Raw genomic sequence first — 23,808 nt, forward strand, 5'->3', positions numbered from 1 at the left:
GCGGGTGTCAGGGACAGACGCGGAAGGAGATTTTTACAAAAAAGTTCTAAAGCTTAGTGATATATCAAATATATCAGATTGTAGATGTTTTTTGTTTTTTTACCCTTCACGTTCATATTTTGCTGTGTTTGTTGCATTTTTGTTGCATTTGGCTTGATTGTAAAATATGTCGATTGAGAGGGGGGGGTGACGTTCATATGTTCTCAATATTCAGGGTTTTATCGTTCATAGAAAAAAATACAATTCCATTCCGTTTTTAAGGCGATCTGTCATAACATTTTTAGCATTCAATCAGACTTTATTTTGAGATTTTGTATTAGTTTTCCTGAAAATAGATATACCGGCCCCCAGACACATTTTCTTCTCTAAATTTGGCCCCCGAGTCAAAATAATTGCCCAGGCCTGATCTATACTCAGCTGTCTGACCAAAACATCCACATCTTAGCTTTGTGTTATAGGTGGAGAAGCAAATTATATCTAATGATATATCTAAATAAATAATGAATTAATTGACTTTTCATAATATAAAGTGCTGGAAAATTATGTTAGTCACACAAGATATTGACACTGTAGGCCCAATTTGGACATTTTCAGCGAGACAGACATTTCACCTAATGTACGCCCTTCTGTGGGCTGTGCACTGTCACACTGACTACTTTACATTGTGTCAAAGTCCATGAAAGATCAAATAAAATATTTTCAGAAATGGGAGGGGTGTACTCACTTTGGTGAGGTATGGTAGATGAACATAAATTGTTTGCATTGAATAAATAATTGTTGTCAGACCAATTAAGTTAAATTGGATCATGAAAAGAGGTTGGGATTCACTGTGCTAAAAAAATAGTAGTACATATGCTAGTACAATTACATCATAGAATTGCTAATGGTGGTCTATTCTCCATCCCTAAACAATAGCTATGTTGTGAATATTCCACGTTCTAATGCCTCTCTTTGGCATGTGTCTCACTTGCAGGATTTTAAGGACACAGTCCCTGGAATGGTATTACAACAATGTGAAGAGGCGCTTCAAGAGGTTCGGCAGCGCCAAGGTGTTGAAGACTTTGTATCGGAAGCACATTATAGAGAGAGGAACGCTATCTGATCTCGCAGGTAACCTCGTCGTCTCGTGTGTGTGCATGCGCGTGTGTGTGCGTGTGTGTGTGTGTGAGTGTGTGTGTTCCCCTGCAGACATGTCCTCCCAGCTAATACCTGCTCGAGGCTGCGGTCCAATTCTTTTGGTCCAAAGTGAAGGGCTCTGTGGTGGACAGAAGCAGTGGCAGCTTTTTATCCATTCTGCCTCCCCTCCTGATAGCATTGTTCTGACCCGGCTGCAACATGATCAGTCTGCCTCCACAGGGCATTATTTCAAACCCCAGTAGGCTGGATTAAATGGATGAAGGGAGCGCTGAGGGGATAAATCAGGTCAGACTAAACTGGATGAGAGGAATGTTCAGGACGGTTGGTGGGAATGACTGAGACTCTTTGCGGGCATGACTTAGCATGCAGAGTGATAAAAACCAAGTCCAAAATTGTTTATAATAATGATTTATTATTATGTGTTTATTGCTATATTTTGGTATTATTGGTATTGATCCCTGGTGGATCCGGCCAGTGATCCGTCAGGAAAGGCATCCAGATTGAAAACATAATTCATACCATTGACTTGCTGTGTGGCGATCCCTGACAAGGAAAAGCTGCGATAGGCTCAAGCTCCCCGCGACCACAAAAGGGACAAGCGGTAGAAAAAGGATGGAAGGATCGTGTCCCAATCCATTATCGGATATCGGCCCGACATCAGTAAAAAAAACTAAAAACAGATGGTATAGGCTTGCATTTAAAATCTCCAATACAAGCATTCCTATAGTGTGTTTACTTGTGCAAAGCTCAAAAAGGAACAATATTACACTCTAAAATAGCGTATTTGTCAATGTAAAGAAACATACAAAAATTATAGTTGTAATATATTTACTTACACAAAGTGTCCAAGGCAGAAGCATATTAGAAAGTATCCAGTCACAATCATGTCAGCATCATTCAGCTTCCTGTGTCAAAACCCATAAATTGATTAATTATTGTGACCACGTAATTTAACACTCCACTTTAAAAGCAAACATCTGTCATAAAATTAGGGGTTTAATACTTACTATTGTGTTTTTTTAGCAATTTCACTTGATCAAACCATTTTTAACATTCCACACTACAAAATAATAGTCATGTATGTACTGATATGCTATTAGGTTAGTGTTTTTCATACCCACCGATGATCATGTGTAATTTCACATGATCAAGCTGTTTCTAACATTCCACACTACAAGATAATGAAAGTGGGTACTATGATCCCAGTGTTTCCCACACATTCTTTTATTTGTGGCGGCCTTAATTCTTTCGTGGCGGGACACCTTATTTTATTTTTTTATTTTTTTTTATTTTTTGGTCCTGTCCAGCTTCTCAGGCAAATCATATAGTTGATGTAGATGCCCATATCGGCTGTTCAGATTTACTTTACAAAAGAGAAGTGTAGGATCAAGATTTTTGGAGCTCTTTGTTCAGTGGATCAGATGTTTGATGAAGCTTTGTGTCTATCTACCACCACTACTGTTTTCTGTTTATTTGTTACTGACTGTGGCAGGACACCTCTGCCTCTGTTACACTTTATGTTGCTGGTAAATAATATGGTTGTAGTAGTAGGCTAAAGTAAAATTATTTAGTATGCACTAATTAAAGGGGCAGAGCTTTAAGAGACATTTTAGCTTTTCTATTTTTATAAGATATATTTTTTGTAAGAACCACAATTAATAAATATATTTCAGTGAATAACTTATTGTTCAAATCTGTATATAAATATGTACATAAAGTGTTGTAATTATATTGTAAAATGGATGGATGGATGGATGGACGTTTAAAACAAAACTGTTATTATTAATTAGTAAGTATACATTTTTTTAGCCTTTTTAGAGAAAATCATATCATTGTAGTAAATTATGCAAATTACTCGATGTCATGGTGACCACGTCCATAGCCACGCCCATAGCCACGCCCCAACTGCCACAGGTATCTTGGCAGTTTATGGGAAACACTGGACCCATACAAATATTGTATCAATTAACATCAGTATTGGTCAGAACTAAAGGCTCCAATATCGGTATCTTATCGGAAGAGAAAAAGTTGGATCAGGACACTCCTAATTGTAATTGTTTTATATATTACTGTATATATCCTGTATAACAAAATATAATATAATTTCAGTAACAAAACATTACCCAAACATAAAATAATAATATTATTTGATAAATAATATTGCAACAAAGAAATCAAATTGGAAGACCTAATGATAAAATACAACAATAAGTTTTTTTTAAAAAACATATTTTTCCTTATTTGTATTTTAGTTTATTTTATCCCTCATAGTATTCCTTCTTATTATATAGTAATATTGTCCTCTGACATTGTGCAAAGACATGCAGACACACACTATTTGTTTGCAGGTCACACACAAGCCGTGTCTTCTTCCACAGGAGATGATGTACATTAAGGGAAAAATTGCTCTCTCCCTTTTCTCTTTTGCTGTCTTTTTGAAGGTCACACATTCTCCGCGCGATCGACGTAAAACACCCGTCGTCCTCTCGACGACTGTCATGTCAACTGCCGTTTCACACCTCCGGACAATTGATTTAGCGAGAATCGGTCCCTCTTTGATGAATAAAGAAATAAAAGGCAGCGTTACCGCTGCACATATCAAGTCTGCCAGTGCTTCAGCAATTGATGGGAAAGCGTTTATGAGAACGTTTTACATTCCTGCGGCGTCGCCCCCTTTATGAATGAGATTTTGCGTTTCGGGCCACGTTGTAAAAGTAAATCAACAAATACGATGCAATAACATTATTGAATTGTTATCCCCCCAATCCAGTACATGATCAAATTAACGACATATATAACAGACTATGTTTAGGGAAAAAATATAATTGGGTGAGAGGGTATTAAAATCAACCATGGCTGAAGTTCAACTATAAAAATACAACCACTTCCTCTGATTTGTGAATTAGATATCAGGCTACACAGGGCAGAAACAGCTGGGTTTAAAGTAAACCAAATCCTTTTTCCTTTTTTGCAGACTGACATCAGACTTAGGCTAACTAGGATACAACCATGTTCTTATGAGATTTTTGAGGTATTTTTTTTTTAAGTAATTAATAGTAAATAACAGTGACAAAGGTATTTTTCGGGTTACCAGAAAGGTCAACATTAACAGTTCAAACATATTTATCTTATAAAAGAAATGGGTACCTTTCAAGTTTGAATCGACGTGGTACCAATTTCTCATACCTGGGTATCGATATCAATACTCAACCCTATCAACTGTTGGTACTTTTTTGTGTGTTCATGTGGCAATACATTTTTGTTTAATAATACCATTTTTTATTTTCAATTTACAATTGATCTAAGCTGTGCTGTCCAATTGTTATCTTGTTTTCTTACACTTCTCTGTTTCATTGGCAAGTACTGTACAGTATTATGTTATATAATAAACTTTGCATGCAGTTGCACTTCCAAGATGTTAGATGGCAGTATAGTGTATAGGCTACGGTGTGTTGCCTTAGCCAGGAAGTAGTCTTTGCCATTAAGTTAAATGTGCCAGTATTTTCATTTGTTGAGCCCTACAAAGTGTTTATACTGTAATGTAATTGCAGCTGTTTAATTATGAAGTGCATCGTAGTTGTTGAAATCAAGTAATGCTAATCTTTAGCACGTCTCTGGTAAATCTAATTTAAATTAACATCGAGCTAACGCATTTTGAAAAGTGGAGCATTAGACTCAATTTGATTTCTCCCTCCCTTTCCCCTCTTTTACTTGACCCTCCCCTTTGGCTCTCACATCTAGTGCTATGGCGAAGTATTGCAAACAGCCCCCATTCATAGACGTCGATCGAGACTCGCTACGTCATCAACCGTTTGCCAGCAGTGACGTGAGGCAGATGCGATAAATGTTTTTTTACTTTCAAGATGCTGTATTATATTCTTTCGCCTTTCTTTATTAAGAAGAAGACGATTAAAAGACAACGTTTTTGGTGAAATATGCCAGTGCTGGCGCATCAGCATCCAGTGTGTAAAATGAAATCCAAAGAGGTTCATTCGGTCTTTAAAAAATCATACAATTTGTTATTCTTATAACAAACCATCAGTTACGGAAGCCAACAGACAGGTCTGGCTACAAGAATAATAAATTGCATGTGTAGAATGTGTTTCATTTTGTGTTTGTGTTTGAAGCCAATATTGACGTGAGGTAGTAAAGGTTGAAAGTCTTGACTAAAACCAAAAGTGTCATTATTAGGAAAGTCCTTAATTACTCTCATTACTTACATTTGTAGGCTTGTCTGGGTTTCTGGTCTACCATCTTTCTCCTCGCACTCGATAGTGTAGGGAAGGTCTGCGAGGTCTGCGAGCTCTTTTCGCTTCGAGGGACGTACTTGACCATTCCCCCCCACCTAGCCGATAATTTGAACGCCTCTTTAATGACATGAACGCGCAAAAACAAGGGGGGAGGAGGGGCATTCGAATTGAGACTTACTGTACTTTTGAGCGCCAGCTTTTTGCTTTGTTGGCATAGTAAATTGTAACATTACCAGTGTTGGTCATCTTGCCTCAAATAAGTAATTAAATACAGTTGCGAATTACTTCTCCAAAATGTAATTGAGTTAGTAATTCAGTTACCTCATTCTAAGAGTAATTAGTTACTCAGCAAAGTAACTAACTATGGGTGTTCTCATTCATTCAGGTCGTTCATTCAATCGATCTAAACTGGACTGTTTGGTTAGTCTTGGAAGACGTTTCACTTCTCATCCATGTAGACTTCATCAGTTCATACTCATATAGACTTAGATTGGTCAAATCTAGTCTAACGGTTGGTGACAATACCCCTAATATTTATATTCCAGTTGTACTACAGTTGTTTTTCTCACTATGATAGGGCGGAACCATTCTTGCTCAGGCACACCCTCCTGGTGTTAGAGCATAAATATTTGGGGTTTTGGCACCAACCGCTAGACTGGATCTGACCAGTCTAAGTCATCATCAGCATATTTACAACAGCATCATTACCTTTACCCTTTCTCTCTGCATGCAGCTTATGTGTGGCCTAAACCAGACACCGTGCGCTTCATTTAACCAAACTGTCGTAACAAGCCACTTTACATTCTCAGTAACAGCAACGGCATTGCAACAATGGGAACAGCAATTGGATTACTTGTCACTGAAAAAAAATAACTCTGTCAGTAACGCTGTTATACCAACAATGAACATTACAAAGAGTCTTTTTTTCCTCTGTCCTAAAATTCCCACAGACTGAAAAGTCTTGGGCAGCATGGTGGAAAAGGGGTTAATACGTGTGACTCACAATACAAAGGTACTGGGTTCGATCCTGGGCTCTGGATTTTTCTGTGTGGAGTTTGCATGTTCTCCCCATGACTGCGTGGGTTCTCTCTGGGTACATCGGCTTCCTCCCACCGCCAAAGACATGCACCTGAGGATAGGTTGATTGGCAACACTAAATTTGCCCTAGTGCATACTTGCCAACCTTGAGACCTCCGATATCGGGAGGTGGGGGGGCGTGGTTGGGGGCGTGGTTAAGAGGAGAGTACATTTACAGCTAGAATTCACCAACTCAAGTATTTCATATATATATATATATATATATATATATATATATATATATATATATATATATATATATATATATATATATATATGAAATACTTGACTTTCAGTGAATTCTAGCTATATATATATATATATATATATATATATATATATATATTTATTTATTTTATTATACATATAAATAAAATAAATGCTTGAATTTCAGTGTTCCGGAGGCTATCCAGTAGATGGCAGTATTGTCCTGTTTAACTTCTCCATTCATGAATGAGTATATCATTTCGGCCACCATGTTCAATGGAGAAGTCTGTTCTACAAAATGTACAGGCAACATACCCCTTCCCCTTCGAACTGTCCTGGATGAACTGAAATTCTTGTTTCCATTCGTTTTGGAACTTGCAAGCGTATTTCTTCATCTTACTCGTCGACGGCGTCGCCATGTCTGTAACTTCCTCGTTCTTCTGCTTCGTCTCCTTCTTGTGTGCGCAGTTGTGCACTCTACTCTCTAAAAGCCGTAGATGTTATGACGTCATTGGGCAGGCAAGCTGTTTATATTGTGGGAAAGTGGACGTGAGAACAGGCTGTCCCCACTCAGGTCCGCATTGAGCTGGAGGTGGCGTGGCCTCCAGCTCCGGCTGAATACCGGAGTTTGTCGGGAGAAAATTTCTGCCGGGAGGTTATCGGGAGAGGCGCTGAATCGGGAGTCTCCCGGTAAAACCGGGAGAGTTGGCAAGTATGCCCTAGTGCAGGGGTCGGCAACCCAAAATGTTGAAAGAGCCATATTGGACCAAAAATACAAAAACAAATCTGTCTGGAGCCGCAAAAAATTAAAAGCCATATTACATACAGACAGTGTGTCATGAGATATAAATGTAATTAAGAGGACTTAAAGGAAACTAAATGAGCTCGAATATAGCTACAAATGAGGCATAATGATGCAATATGTACACATCGCTAGCCTAAATAGCATGTTAGCATCGATTAGCTTGCAGTCATGCAGTGACCAAATACGTCTGATTAGCACTCCACACAAGTCAATAACATCAACAAAACTCACCTTTGTGCATTCATGCACAACGTTAAAAGTGTGGTGGACAAAATGAGACAGAAAAAGTGGCATAAAACACGTCCTAGAAAGTCGGAGAAAGTTATATCAATCAATACATGTAAACAAACTATACGGTGAGTTCAAGGACCGCCAAAATAAGTAGGACAAAACGGCGCTCGCCAAATACTCGAATCAGTGAAGCATGTTTAATATAAACAGTGTGCTTTATAACACTTAGGGAGGTTTGTGTCATGTTTGTCCTCCTACAGAAACCATACTAATACAAAAAAATAGATTTTTTTCCCCCTCATCTTTTTCCATTCTTCATACATTTTTGAAAAATCTCCAGAGAGCCACTAGGGCGGCGCTAAAGAGCCGCATGCGGCTCTAGAGCCGCGGGTTGCCGACCCCCGCCCTAGTGTGTGAATGTGAGTGTGAATGTTGTCTGTCTGTATATGTATGTATGTATATGTATATATACACTACCGTTCAAAAGTTTGGGGTCCCATTGACATGTCCTTATTTTTGAAGGAAAAGCACTGTACTTTTCAATGAAGATAACTTTAAACTAGTCTTAACTTTAAAGAAATACACTCTATACATTGCTAATGTGGTAAATGACTATTCTAGCTGCAAATGTCTGGTTTTTGGTGCAATATCTACATAGGTGTATAGAGGCCCATTTCCAGCAACTATCACTCCAGTGTTCTAATGGTACAATGTGTTTGCTCATTGGCTCAGAAGGCTAATTGATGATTAGAAAACACTTGTGCAATCATGTTCACACATCTGAAAACAGTTTAGCTCGTTACAGAAGCTACAAAACTGACCTTCCTTTGAGCAGATTGAGTTTCTGGAGCATCACATTTGTGGGGTCAATTAAACGCTCAAAATTGTCAGAAAAAGAGAACTTTCATCTGAAACTCGACAGTCTATTCTTGCTCTTAGAAATGAAAGCTATTCCACAAAATTGTTTGGGTGACCCCAAACTTTTGAACGGTAGTGTATGTACGTGTGTGTGAATGTTGTCTGTTTATCTGTGTTGGCAACTTATCCAGAGTGTATCCCGCCTTCTGTGCAGCTGGGATAGGCTCCAGCACACCCCCCCCCCCCCCCCCCCCCCCCCCGTGACCCTAAAAGGGACAAGCGGTAGAAAATGGATGGATGGCTGGATGAAAAGTCTTGTTACAAATTTTAGAATTTGAGCTTATAAAATTAACATGCGAATTGTTTTAGTTGTTAAATGTGTTATTTCAGCTCATGGTATTGATTTATTTGGATAAGATTGTATGATTGTATAAAGAAAGGTAAAAAACTATTTAATAATAATTAATTAATATCAGGTTGTCAATAGTATTTTAATTTCAGGGGGTAGAGGGGCTTGAAAAAAATGATGTCCCTTTAGGTGAGGGCTTGGGAGAAAGTTGCGAATTGTTGACTTTCAATTTGTGATTGATCTGCGACCAGTTCAGGGTGCACCTCCCCTCCTGACCAAAGTCAGCTGGGATAGCCTCCAGCTTACCGGTGACCCTAATTAGATTTGGCAGTATGGAAAATGGATGGATGGATAAAAGAAGTTAAAACATGCGTTCATGTCATGTTTCCTTGCTCAATAATGGGGTTAAAGGCATCTCAGTCAAGCTTTGTCTGGCTTCAGCGTTTCAAGGTTGAGCCTCTCACTTCACAGCGTGTTTGCATTTCACAGGATGTCAAGCCATCCAAAAGAGTTCAAAACAAGTTTGTCTGAGGACCTGCGGGAGTGAGACAAAATGTGGAGGAAACGGCTTTCTGTGCTACTTTTCTCTTTTCCCCTGTGGCTCTGCTCCTTATATATATGAAATGGATTTGGTTCAATTGGAGAAGCACATGAGCTCTCATCGCACCTGTTCTACCTTTTGGAGAACAGCATCACACTATTTGCAGTGAGATGCAAAGCGATGGGATTGTTTGGAAGTATCACATGCAGGGTTTTTTTCTTTACTTTTAAATCTCATTCAATTCAAACAGGGGATTACTGTTGTCCCACTTTCCTCCTGTCATTTGTGTTTGTTGTCACATCCATGTCTATGGGAGGCCTCCCACCTCCTCCACCATCACTAGGGAGATAACAATGACTTTAGAAATGTCACAATATATTATCACCTTCAAAACGTAATATTCTCGCCGCTGGGGAAAATAGAGGCCTGGAGCAGCAAGGAAGCAGGAGCGTTGGATATCTTTGTTGCTGAGCCTTATACCAATAATGTTTGGTGAATACTAAAAACAGCTTAATGCATACAACCCAGTTTAAAGAGCCCATAGCGTCCAAATGACCAAAATTTCACTAATAAATAATTTGTATGTCTGTTTTGCTCTTGAAAATTAATCTGGCAGTCATTTCCAATAATATCAAGTAATTAAGTAATTGGTAGCTAACTAACTGTAGAGTGTACCGCTACAATAAAGTATTGTTCCAGTATCAGCAAAAGTATCGAATGATTTCTGCTTGCATCTTTAATATCTCCGATTCGAGCAGTCCTGCAGCGTGTTTACTCGTGCAAAAGTGAACAGCATCTAAATGTCCTCCAATAAACCTCACAAGTTTGATGGAATGCAATGGAACTTTATTGTAGATGCACTTAAAAAGTATAACAACGTTTGTAAAAAAGTAAACATGGGGGGGAGAAATAAGCAACTCCCAAACTAAGCTCCTGGGGCAGCGATTCTCAAACTGTGGTACAGGTACCACTAGTGGTACTTGGGCACCATCTACTGCAGTTCTTCTCAAATAGTGAAGTGAAGTGAATTATATTTATATAGCGCTTTTTCTCTAGTGACTCAAAGCCCTTTACATAGTGAAACCCAATATCTAAGTTACATTTAAACCAGTGTGGGTGGCACTGGGAGCAGGTGGGTAAAGTGTCTTGCCCAAGGACACAACGGCAGTGACTAGGATGGCGGAAGCGGGGATCGAACCTGCAACCCTCAAGTTGCTGGCACGGCCACTCTACCAACCGAGCTATACCGCCCCTATACCGAAATAGTGGGGCAAAGCCCTCCTGGGGGGAACGGTGCGATGACCTTGGGTAACATGCTTTTTTTATTCCGTACCAGAATATGACAAAGCGTATGTAGCGCTTGGCTTCACTGTAACCACAGTGGGAGACGAGGAAAGGCAGTTGTGTTGTTTTTCCATCCATCCATCCATCCATCTTCTTCCGCTTATCCGAGATCGGGTCGCGGGGGCAGCAGCCTAAGCAGGGAAACCCAGACTTCCCTCTCCCCAGCCACTTCGTCCAGCTCTTCCCGGGGGATCCCGAGGCATTCCCAGACCAGCCGGGAGACATAGTCTTCCCAACGTGTCCTGGGTCTTCCCCGTGGCCTCCTACCGGTTGGACGTGCCCTAAACAAGGGAGGTGTTCGGGTGGCATCCTGACCAGATGCCCGAACCACCTCATCTGGCTCCTCTCGATGTGGAGGAGCAGCAGCTTTACTTTGAGCTCCCCCCCGGATGACAGAGCTTCTCACCCTATCTCTAAGTGAGAGCCCCACCACCCGGCGGAGGAAACTCATTTCGGCCGTTTGTACCCGTGATCTTGTCTTTTCGGTCATAACCCAAAGCTCATGACCATAGGTGAGGATGGGAACGTAGATCGACCGGTAAATTGAGAGCTTTGCTCCTTCTTCACCACAACGGATCGATACAGCGTCCGCATTACCTAAGATTCCGCACCGATCCGCCTGTCGATCTCACGATCCACTCTTCCCTCACTCGTGAACAAGACTCCGAGGTACTTGAACTCCTCCACTTGGGGCAAGATCTCCTCCCCAACCCGGAGATGGCACTCCCCCCTTTTCCGGGCGAGAACCATGGACTCGGACGTGGAGGTGCTGATTCCGATCCCAGTCGCTTCACACTCAGCTGCGAACCGATCCAGTGAGTTGTTTTTTTAATGTTAATGAAATTACAATGTTATGCAAAGCTATGGTTATAACAATTTTATAGACAAATTATACTATTTATAGTGATGGTAGAGAGTGGGGTAGGTACAAAATATTTTCTCCTTCCTTGGGAGGTGCGGGGGTGGAGCCTATTCAAGCTGCAAATCGGGCGGGCAAATCGCCACCTCATAAACCGTCAAGCAAAAAGATATTTGAAGCCAGCGAAGCCAAACATTAGTTTGTGAGGTATTTACATTATTAAAAGTTATATTGTTAGTTAACTTCTCTGAGAAAAATATTCCAGACTGATATAAAAAATGACCACTGTAGAGGACACTGCTTCCCATAAGGTAAAATTTGAAAGACACTAAAGTGTACATTATTGTTTCACACTTGGTACACTAAATGATTACATTGTCATTTTAAAGACATCAACTGTAAGGTATTGTTTTAAATATTTGCTTGAAACAGTATATGTTCCTACACAATTATTTGCACTTAGAAATACTTGTTTGTAGTAATACATATGGCTAGAACATTTTAACATTCTTTGTGTTCAATTACAGTAAGTGACTTTATCCTAAACATTCCTGACACTTCATTTCACACACTATGGCATTTTTTCCAAGCTTTTTTTTGAGGGACATTTACTGCAATAATATTGTACCGTGACCTTAAAACCGTGATAATATTGTACCGTGAGATTTGATACTGTTACATCCCTAGTAATTAGTGTTTGTTTTCCAATATTCAAACACAGTGTTACTGTTTAAACTGTGTAATCTTACAGTGGCCAAAATTATGAAATATACTTGTTAAATAAAACCTCTGCCTTGTTTTTAATGAATACCTAGGCCTACTGCGCTACTGTATTTTAATGTTGGTCATTATGGTGGGACTTGGAGAGCCAAGTGTTTCCTGAGGTGGGACTTGGTGAAAAAAGTTTGAGAACCAATGACCTACAACAAAGCACATATAAGCACATATTACGACTTGCAACTTTCGACTTGCAACAGGGGCAAGGGGGCGGTCGTCTGGCCTGAAACTATTGCCACCAGGGGCGCTGCTCTGTTGTCCATCGTACTGTAGGGGGTAATGCGACGAAAGCATGGGATGTGTGTTGTGTATTTTCCGAGGTTGTGCGTGTGTATGTAAGCCTAAAGAATCACTTGTCTCACAACTTTGTTTCTCTGGCTAAGTGTTTTCACAATAACATGCCCAGATAAGTAAAAAAACCGATGGATGTATGTCCATGAACGACAGCGAAGGAATGTGGGGAGTCTCGTAGCAACGACCTTGCCAAGCTGTTCCAGCGGGGAGAAAAAAATCCAGATTAAAATGTTTTTGTTTAAGCGAGCTAAAATACATTTAAACGTTTCACTCTAATTGTCCATTTCAGGTCCTCAAATAACTTTGCCTCGCAGAGCTAACCGCTTCTCCCAGGATGTTATCTAGTTTGCGCTTGAGTCCAGAAATAAAATAATGAGTGCCCACAGCTCTGTCCATCCTTCAATCATTTGTGGCAGCTTTGGGGTACCTTGAACAGCTGCCAGCATTCTTCCAAATTTGTCGATACACCAGGGCAATGGTCACTCCAATCAGCAGATTTCCTGTTATCATGATTTGGAATAAATAGAGGCCGTCCTCGACAGATGGAATCACGAGGCACAATACCCTATATTTCTCCCCAAACTCCATCATGTGTCCAGCACAAAACAGTCCGTCAGGACGGGCAGGTTCCTCCGAACTTGAGCTTCTCGTGGAGATGATCTTGTCAATTTTGTTTAGAGACAAGTTGATCAATTCCATTGTTTAGATTTTGGAGGTCAAAAAGAGGCTCCAAGAAAGTTAAGACAAGACGAGACAAAGAAGCAAGCTGGAGAGATGAGGGCGAGGAAAGGGAAGTGTCTGCCTTTGTTGCGAGCCAGACAGAAAATATCTTTACTATTAAAATGTATACATGGTAGGCTATAGGCCACTAGGAGTGAGCAGCTACTGTGCACAACAACTAAACACATAAGCTAGATATACGTAATAATTGTCCTTATAAACAATATAAACAAGTATCAAATAATTATAGTTGCATATTACTTACAGATACAAAGTCACAGAGGCAAAAGTCTATTACAAAAAATATTCAGTAACAATTGTGTCCTGCGTCATGCCTATAATTTGATGAACTATTGTGATCACTAGGTATCGCCAAATAATAAATTAACACTCCACTTCAAAAGCATTCCTACTTTTGTTCTTTGAGTGAATTCACTTAATCAAATATTTCTGACATTCTACACTACAAAATAACATAAGTATGTACTTTTTTTGTCATAAGGTTAGTGTTTTTCATGCCCACCATAGTTCACTAATTTCACTCTAGCAAACCTTTTCTAGCATTCTACATCATAAAATAACAAACATATGTACTACGATTCCTGCTGATATCGTATCGCATTAATATCGGTATTGGCCAACACACATGGCTCCAATATCAATATAGTGTCTGAACTGAAAATGTTGTACCTGGACACCTTTACTTGGAACCCCCTCACCCCCCTTTCCATCGCCAGACTCGATATGCAGTCCTGCATTTGCATATCCCCGCATAGACAGTTTGGTTAAAGGCATGCAAAACTATTATTTTGATTGCCTAATTGCATGTTTGTGAGAACAATTTCCAGACTTCCCTCTCTTCTTAACCTGTGTTTCATCATCCTCCTTGAGCATTTCCTCAAGCGTCTTGAGGAAAACATCAGTAGAAGAGGATCCAAAATAAAATACTCGCGGCTTAGATTCTTTTTCTCTCGTTTTTGAGCTCTGGATCAGCACATCTTTTTCCGTTTTATTCCGCCGGTTCCTACTCAGTCTTACTCCCCTCGAGGATGCTCCTGATCCCATTTGGCTTGAGTCTTAATATTTTTCCCCATCCAAACTGCAACTAAAACTATTCTTCTTGAAAGTCAGAATCATTATAATGATTGCTGCAAATTATACTCCTCTCGCTTGGTCCCATTTTGTGTGATTCAATTTGACTAGAGTGGTCCATACTTCCCTCATATTCCCATCATTTGGAAATGTATGCAGGCTGACTGACCGATTTCTTTAGTTGTATTGTCGTAGAATTTCTGACCTTTTGACCTATATTTCTTGTCTATTAAGAATGTCTGCTCATTTTCAATTCTCTTCTATTTTGTGCCATTGAATGGACCAGTTGTGGGACAAAGGTGAATATGGAGTTATGCCAACCTGTCTACAGAATGTTTAGATTTTCCAAATATGACTAAGAGATACAAGGTTGTTTTGGAACAGACAAACCAAAACAAAACAATCATGATGCACTAGATAAAAAACAGTGACGCACAAGAGACATATAAAAAATGGCAGAAGACCGGAACTCGACAGTGATTTTGGCTTGTGTGTGTCTTGTGTGCTCTGGAGTACATTGTGTCTGCTTGCACGGACAACTTAATTCAACCTGCACTTCTGGTAATGGGTAAATACATTTGTTGTACTAAACTACTTTTGTTGCCTGCTTAAGCTTCGGACAATCCACTACAGTATTGCTACAACTTTGCAACAATGCATCTGGCAGACATATTTGATCATTGCTTCAAATTTTGCGCCAAAATAATGTGAATATATAATAATCATGAAGATGCTACCAAAACACACACTATAAAATTGCCGCCAGTTTTTCTTAGGTGACATCAGCAGGCTGATGCAGGCCAGCCACATGTGGGGGCTAAAAGTGGGCCATACTTGCCAACCCTCCCGTTTTTAGCGGGAGAATCCCGGTATTCAGCGCCTCTCCCGACAACCTCCCTTCTCCCGACAAACTCCCGGTATTCAGCCGGAGCTGGAGGCCACGCCCCCTCTAGCTCAATGCGGACCTGAGTGGGGACAGCCGTTCTCACGTCCGCTTTTCCCAGCAGCTTGCCTGCCCAATGACGTCATAACATCTACGGCTTTTAGAGAGTAGAGTGCACAACAAGCAGAGAGAGTTCTTGGTTTCTTATGTGGGTTTATTGTTAGGGAGTTTCATTAACGTCCTCCCAGCGCGGGTAACAACACACAACAACAGCAGTCACGTTTAGTCTACTGTAAAGCAGTTCGTCTGCCGTAAACAGCAATGTTGTGACACTCTTAAACAGGACAATACTGCCACCTACCGGATAGCCTGCAGAACACTGAAATTCAAGTATGTCTTTTATTTATATGTATAATAAAATAAAAAATAAAAATAAAATATATATATAGCTAGAATTCACTGAAAGTCAAGTATTTCATACATATATATATATATATATATATATATATATATATATATATATATATATATATATATATATATATATATGTGAAATACTTGATTTGGTGAATTCTAGCTGTAAATATACTCTCCTCTTAACCACGCCCTTGGCCACGCCCCAAACACGCCCCCGCCCCAAACACCCCCACCACCTCCTGATATTGGAGGTCTCAAGGTTGGCAAGTATGAAGTGGGCACTCCAAAATGTGCTGAAACTCATCAGAAAACAAGCCTAAAATCACTTCTGTTTCTAAATTGGGGAGAATTTAACCTGCAGCTACAGTGCCATATGATTTGTAGGCTGCAGTATTTAACTCCAAAGTTTTCACTTTGCTGCTGCGATCTGTTTTCTTTTCTCTTGCATGTAAAATGTCAAGAAGCTCAAGAAGAAGGCAACAAGCCAGTAAAGAAGTCATGTTTCCACGCTCAATTGTCATAGGCGTACAAGCAGGAAGTGCAGGAAAGGGGTTGAAATTATTCTTTCTCTTGCTGGGTCGTATCATTAGAGAGCCAGCGAGGCACACATACCCAGAAGGAAGTCATCATTTCTCTTGTCTGTGTTCTTTGAGCTGAAAGCTTTGTTCCTCCATTGTGCTGGATGGGCAGAATGTTAAATAGAAGCCCAGCATCACTTGAATTTCTGCAGTGAAAGTGGCTGTTGGCGCGGTAATTGGACAGCCACATTGTGGGGGACATGTGAAGACGAGAGTAGGGCAAGCTGAAACTCTGCCCTTCGTCAGATGAGGCAGATTTTGCTCGCGTGACGTTTGCCGTCAAAAGGAATTACTCGAGGTTTGCTAGTTCCTCGACTGATCCGTTGCCAGGAGTACAGCACAAACCCAAGTTGTCAAGAAGGAGTTTTTGTATTCATTTGATGGATTGGCTTGACTCATTCTGTGGGAATTTGTAACACCATAATGACATGTTGGAGTCTTACATGAACATTATATTTTATTACATTTTTTTAATTGTTATTCTATCTTTATTTCTTAATTTTCCTTTGACATTACACAAGCTATTGACTAATTTATTTATTTATTTATTTTAAACCTAAGAGCACTCACAGGCTTGTGACATAAAACTACTCAAAAATAAGTGACAGAGAAAAGTTAATTGTTATTCCTAAACATATTTTGTTTTGCTTCTCATGATTTTTGCTCGCACGTGTCGTAGTGAAAGTGTTTTTAATACCGTTGCTTCCCTTTCAAATACATACGGCTGCATATTAGAACCTAGGCTGAATGGCACAGCTTTTAATTAATTTAGAACTATTTTGTATCTGTTTTATATGCTTATTGAGCATCAACGACACAGCACAACACTGTGCAAACTGTAGAAAAACAAAATTTACATTGCACACTTTTTTTTGCAATTTTTTTATAGTGGAACCTCATTCCCTCCAACCACCCACCCCAAAACAAAAATGAAAAGACAAAATCAAACAAAACAATTATTTTAAAAATACAGGGGGGAAAAAAGAATACTATTAAAATGCAACAGAAAAAAGAGATTATATTTCGATGAAATTGTATAAAATGTAATTTAACTTAAAATGAAATTAATTAATTTAAAATGTAATCTTTGTTGGAATCTTTCGAGGGAACAAATACCGAGCGCGGCCACCGCTGCTGCTCGCTGCTCCCCTCACCTCCCAGGGGTGGAACAAGGGGATGGGTCAAATGCAGAGGGTAATTTCACCACACCTCGTGTGTGTGTGACTATCAGTGGTACTTTAACGTAACACAGGGAACACACGTAATTTTTTTACACAGTTTTTTTTCTACCCTTCCAGTCTGCTACTTATCACCAAAAAGGTGCTTCTGTACTAAACATAAGTAGCATAACATTATTTCTAAACAAATTGTCCACTTCAGCCATCTTTTCTTTAACAGGTCGTCCCCTTAAAAATGAAATATGAGTCATTTTCTTCATTGTCCATATTTCCTTTATAATGTCCAGTCACAAATTCCGAGTAGGAGGTTCGTGTTAATACCAGTGACTTGTTATGGCTTTCCTAAAGCACCTTAACCAAATAACGATCCTGGTATCACTGGCACTGTGTCCCATACAGAGTACTAACACATGTCATTGGAATATAATATCCCAGCACTTTGTACATAACTGAGTTAACTTCTTCCCAAAATGACTTTGTTTTTGCACAACTCCAAAAAAATAGCGGTTTGGAGCATTTTAAATGAGTGTTAGCAGTAAGTTGCATTTAAATATGAAAAAAGAGCGTTCTAGTTGCTCTAATGTAGGCGCCTTGATGTTCTTACTGATCACTCAGGCATCGCTTTAACAGAAGAAGAGCCTTAATAATAGACCAGCATCGGCTTGTTTACTTTCCCCAACTGCCGTGATTCCAGCAGACATGCTTGTCAGCTCATCCCTTTGTTGTGAGAGTTGTGTTGTTAATGAGATGCTGCTAGCCGCCAGATGCTTCGGTGTAATTGAAAGGAAAGCGTCTGGACTTTCCTGCCGTCTTGCTGCTGAGCCTAATGCTGCCGGCACTTCAGGAACGACACATTTTCTTCTCTTATGGTGCTCCACTTTGTTTGGAAACACCTACTTTGGGCCATGGAGGCGTAGGATAAATGTCATTTGCAGGTAAACATATGGATAAACGCCGTCCCATTGTTTACTGCCGTTTGTTGTAAACGCCCTCACTATTAGAATAAAATATGATTACATTGTAATTAAGTGCCCCTACCGATTATCCGCCTTGTAAAGCTGTACTATGGCACAATGGAGCTTTAGAAAGAAGAGCAACAATCCGTTAATGTGCCTTAAGGGCAAATTGAGTTTTACAATGTTTATTTCAAACTAGACTAAACGCACAATCAGGATACCATTGTGCTCATTAAGGAAGAGATGCGTAAACAGTGTCCAGCTAAGTGCAAATGTCAGCATGCCCCCATAAAGACCATTAAGCTCTTATCTAAGCGTGTTTGCGTGCATACAATTGCCGGTTAGGCTTTAAAAAGCTTGCTGTGACCCCTGTTCTTTATTTATTAAAATATTAAATGCATTATTAAGGTGGCATGCCACATACTTTGGGAAAGGATCAACCAGTCTTGATGTGGGCTGATTGTCCCATACTTTCTAAACCAGGGCTGTTCAAATGCCGGCCCGCGAGTTCAGTTCGAAAGACATGAAAGGGACTAGCATTTTGCAGCAGGATCCTAAAAACACTAAAACAGTGGTGTCCAAACTTTTTCCACTGAGGGCCGCACACGGAAAAATTAAAGCATGTGGGGGCCATTTTGATATTTTTCATTTTCAAACCATAACAAAATGAATTTTTTATTCATTTTACCTTTAGGGGTCCCGGGGACCATAAAGGGTCTCAGTCATTAAAATGTTACAAATAAGTCAGATTATTGTTTTTTTTAAATTATTTAACGCTTACAGTAAATCTCTATATCAACTTCAAGTTGATATAAAGTAATACAAATTTTAAAAAATGATTTATGGCTTTTCTGTTTTTTTATAGTAAAACTGAAATATGCAGTAATCAGTAATTAGAGCCCTAAAAGATCAATAATGCAGGACACCATTGATTTTAATTATTTCATATTTTTGAGTAATCACAGTGAAAAGATAAATAAAAAATCACTAAATATATTTGGGATCCTAAAGGTGCCATCCTCATAAAGAGATACATTTTTATTAGGTTTTATTAGGTTTTGCCATTGATCAAAAATAATAATAATGAAAGACAAAAGAAAGAAAAAAAAGAGCCTGCATGGCAGCTTTTGTGTCAACATTGCAACTTTTTCTCGTTAGATTTCACCTCATTCCACTTTTTTTAATGTTCTTTTTTATTTTTACAATAGTATTTCCAGAATGTGTGGCGGGCCGGTAAACAATTAGCTGCAGGCCGCAAATGGCCCCCGGGCCACACTTTGGACACCCCTGCACTAGAGTGCTGTCATAGGGATGATTTGACAAGCTTTTTGACCGCAGGTCCTTAAAAACCGCGGAGCGCTCCCGTTGTATAGACAAAGCAATTTTTTTCTGAATGTATTCAAACAGACACAAATCAAAATTCCACTGCAGAGGATGCTGTTTTTCAGGAATATATAACATAAGAATAATTGTGAAGGGAGAAGTCCGGCCCCTGATTTAGCTTTCTTAAAATGTGTCCCCCAAAACAATTTACCGTCATTTCTGGACTGTAAGCTTCAACGTTTTGGCTAATTTATGGATTTTACCCTGCGTTCACAAGCTGCTCGTGCGGTCAATGTATTCAGCCTCTACACATCAGACCAATGAAATTGGCAAACGAATCGTGGTGACCAATGAAATTGCTCACATTAAATCAAACGCAATCACACGATCATTCACTTCGACATTTAGCGCGTTATCGACTCATCCTCATGAAGAATACATGACGAAATGCACGCGACGCATCCCCTAGAGCCGAAGACTATAAACCTGACCCCGGTTTCATCACGCAGGAGGAGGAGGAGGACAAAGAACGCGCTCAATTAATTCCGTATGTTGTTACATTTTTTTGTTAAAATTGGAAATGAACACAAGCGCATGTGTAAATGTTTCATGTTTCAATGAATACACTTGCAGCTTATAGACTTGTGCGGCCAAAATATGTACAGAATACAATTCGGGTGGGTGTGGCTTTTATTTAGGTGAACTCTATAGCATCAAAATTACTGTAGTTAAATTGCCATGTTCTACGCTCTTGAATGGCAAAATTCGCTCAGGTGTGTGATCCATCCATCCATCTTCTTCCGCTTATCCGAAGGCAGCAGCCTAAGTAGGGAAGCCCAGTCTTCCCTCTCCCCAGCCACTTTGTCCAGCTTTTCCCGGGGGATCCTGAGGCGTTCCCAGGACAGCTGGGAGACATAGCCTCTCCACCCTGTCCTTGGTCTTCCTCGTGGTCTTCTGACCAGATGCCCGAACCACCTCGTCTGGCTCCTCTGGATGTGGAGGAGCAGCGGCTTTACTCTGAGCTCCTCTCGAATGACAGAGCTTCTAAAGGAGAGCAAAGCCACCCGACGGAGGAAACTCATGTTGGCCGCTTGTACCCGTGATCTTGTCCTTTCGGTCATAACCCAAAGCTCATGACCCTAGGTGAGGATGTGTATGTAGATTGACCGGTAAATTGAGAGCTTTGCCTTCCAGCTTAGCTCCTTTTTCACCATGACGGACTGATGCAGGGTCCGCATCCCTGCAAACGCTGTACCAATCCGCCTGTTGATCCCACGATCCACACTTCCCTCTCTCGTGAAAAAGACCCAGAGGTATTTGAACCTTTCTTTTGGGGAAAGGTCTGTTCCCCAACCCGCAGAAGATGGGGAAGATGGTGCTCCACCCTCTTCCAGCCGAGAACCATGGACTCGGACTTGGAAGTCCAGTGAGAGCTGAAGATCCTGGCCAGATGAACCAGTAGGACCACAATGTCTGCAAAAAGAGACTTAATTCTACAGCCACCAAATTGCATCCCCTCAACGCCATGACTGCTCCTAGAATTCTGTCCATAAAAGTTATAAACAGAATCGGTGAATAAGGACAGCCCTGGGTCCGACTTACTGCCAGCAAAGTGGACCAAGCTCTGAACCTGATCATACAGGGAGCGGACCGCCACAATCAGGCGATCCGATACCCCATACTCTCTGATCACTCTCCACAGGACTTCCAGATGCCTTCTCCAAATCCACAAAGCACATACTGGTTGGGCAAACTCCCATGCACCCTCAAGGATCTTGCCGAGTATAGGACGAAAACCACACTGCTCTTCCTGAATCCGTGGTTCGACTATCCGGTGTAACCCTCTTTCCAGTACACCTGAATAGACCTTACCAGGAAAGCTGAGGAGTGTGATCCCAAGATAGTTGGAACACATCCTCTGGTTCCATCCATCCATTTTCTACCGCTTGTCCCTTTCGGGGTCGCGGAGGGGGCTGGAGCCTATCTCAGCTGGATTCGGGCGGAAGGCGGGGTACACCCTGGACAAGTCGCCATCTCATCACAGGGCCAACACAGATAGACAGACAACATTCACACTCACATTCACACGCTAGGGCCAATTTAGTGTTGCCAGTCAACCTATCTCCCCTTTTAAAATAGAGGAACCATGAGCCAATAAATATCCTGGTACAATTTCAATCTGTATTTAGACAGTCCTGTTAATCCTGCTGTTCACATTTGAAAGGTGTAATTAAATGTTTTTTTTCATACTTTTGAAACACTTCCTTGTGATCTACAGAATATGTAATGGTAATTATTTGGTCAAAATGTTGCATAGATTGTGTTTTACAGACCATCTTTAAACCGCTTTATGACCTTCAGGATGCGCCGTTTTGTGTTATTTACGTGCCGAAGTCCTCCACAGGCCAAGCCTCCTTCAACTGTGTCTCCACACCATCAGCCATGTTGTAGTTTTTAGCGCTTTCATACCGAGTCTACTGACAGATATAAGTTAGATACTTTGGATAAAAAATGGCTATGGCAGAGGATGCACGTGCATGTACGAGCCAGTCTGCTTCACAATAACAGAATGGAGGATAAAAAATACTTGTTGACTACAACTTTGGACTAAAACTGAATGAAAATGGTGGACTCACACAAAGCTCTTCTGGTAAATCTCTACCATACATGTTGATATCCCTATTTTGGGGACTTTTGGGGATCTTAAATGAACAAAAACCTGTACCAACAGGTAAGAAAAGTTGGATTTGCATAACAGGACCCCTATATAATCAAGAGACCCAGGATGACACCTAACAATTGAGCCACTGAGCTGAGTTTGAGTTTAGCAGTCTTTTGGCTTGTGGTAAGAAACTGTTTTGGAACTAGTGGTTCTGCTCCAAAAGCTATGGAACCGCTTTCCAGAGGGAAGTGGCAAGACAAGGCCATAGCTGGGGTAGGATCAGGGGTCTCTACTGATGTTGTAAGAGTGACGTCCGTTAGCCATTAGCTTTTAACTGCTAAGGCTGCAACAATTGTTTTTCTTTCTTTGGTGTCTTTCATCTCATCGCATCATTGCTATCTGGTCTACTATGACTGAGTTATAGAGAGAAACTAAACACCCCTCTGTGTTGTCTTAGAATATTTCAAAGCCTTATTGGGAATCATGTCCCTAAGCAATATTTCAAATATGGCTTTTTCTTTGCGGCATCCCATCTGGTGGAAGGAGTCATGTTTACTTAGCCAACATAGAATAAAGAAAAATCACTCCATGTGTATAATTTATAAAGCATGCAATTGTAGTGCACTCACAAATACACAAACTGGTCACAATTTACGATACACCTGCACAGTCGGGTGTCCAGCACTGTTTGGAAAAGTCTGCCTCGACGCTGTCAGAGAGATATTCCTTCAAAGTGGACCTGAGAGGATTTTAATCGACATTTAGATCAGGGGTCTTCAACGTTTTCTAGGCCAAGGACCCCCAAACTGGAGGAGGGACGAAGCTGGGACCCCCTACTTGGTATCTAGGGCCACTAATCGCTAAGTGGCAACTAGCACGCTAATGGCTAGCGGGCAACTGGTAAGCTAAAGTAATTGCTATCTGGCCACTAACTTCAGTGTCAATTAACGACGTGTTTGCTGGCTAGCAACTAGTACACTTGTTGCTAGCTGCATATATATATATATATATATATATGTATGTATATTTTTATATATATATATATATATTTTTATATGTATATATGTATATATATATATATATATATATATATATATATATATATATATATATATATATATATATATATATATATATATATATATATATATTTGTATATATGTATGTATATTTATATTTATATATATATTTTTAAATATATTTATATATATATGGATATATATGTGTATGTATATACATATTGAAGTTGTCATCGCTTTTTTTTTCAGAC

General features: G+C 40.1%; 1 protein-coding gene across 5 annotated transcripts in view; it reads left to right on the forward strand.

Annotated features, from left to right (window-relative positions):
• myripb (myosin VIIA and Rab interacting protein b) overlaps positions 1-23,808 on the forward strand; it is a 360,347-nt gene that overhangs the window by 269,452 nt on the left and 67,087 nt on the right. For all 5 annotated transcript variants that reach the window (XM_062021122.1, XM_062021123.1, XM_062021124.1 and 2 more), the window contains one exon: positions 974-1,110. In XM_062021122.1, coding sequence (XP_061877106.1) covers positions 974-1,110 — 137 coding nt within the window. The remainder of the gene's footprint in view (positions 1-973; positions 1,111-23,808) is intronic.

This window comes from Entelurus aequoreus, linkage group LG15 (assembly GCF_033978785.1).
Source record: "Entelurus aequoreus isolate RoL-2023_Sb linkage group LG15, RoL_Eaeq_v1.1, whole genome shotgun sequence".
In the NCBI taxonomy this organism is placed as follows: domain Eukaryota; kingdom Metazoa; phylum Chordata; class Actinopteri; order Syngnathiformes; family Syngnathidae; genus Entelurus; species Entelurus aequoreus.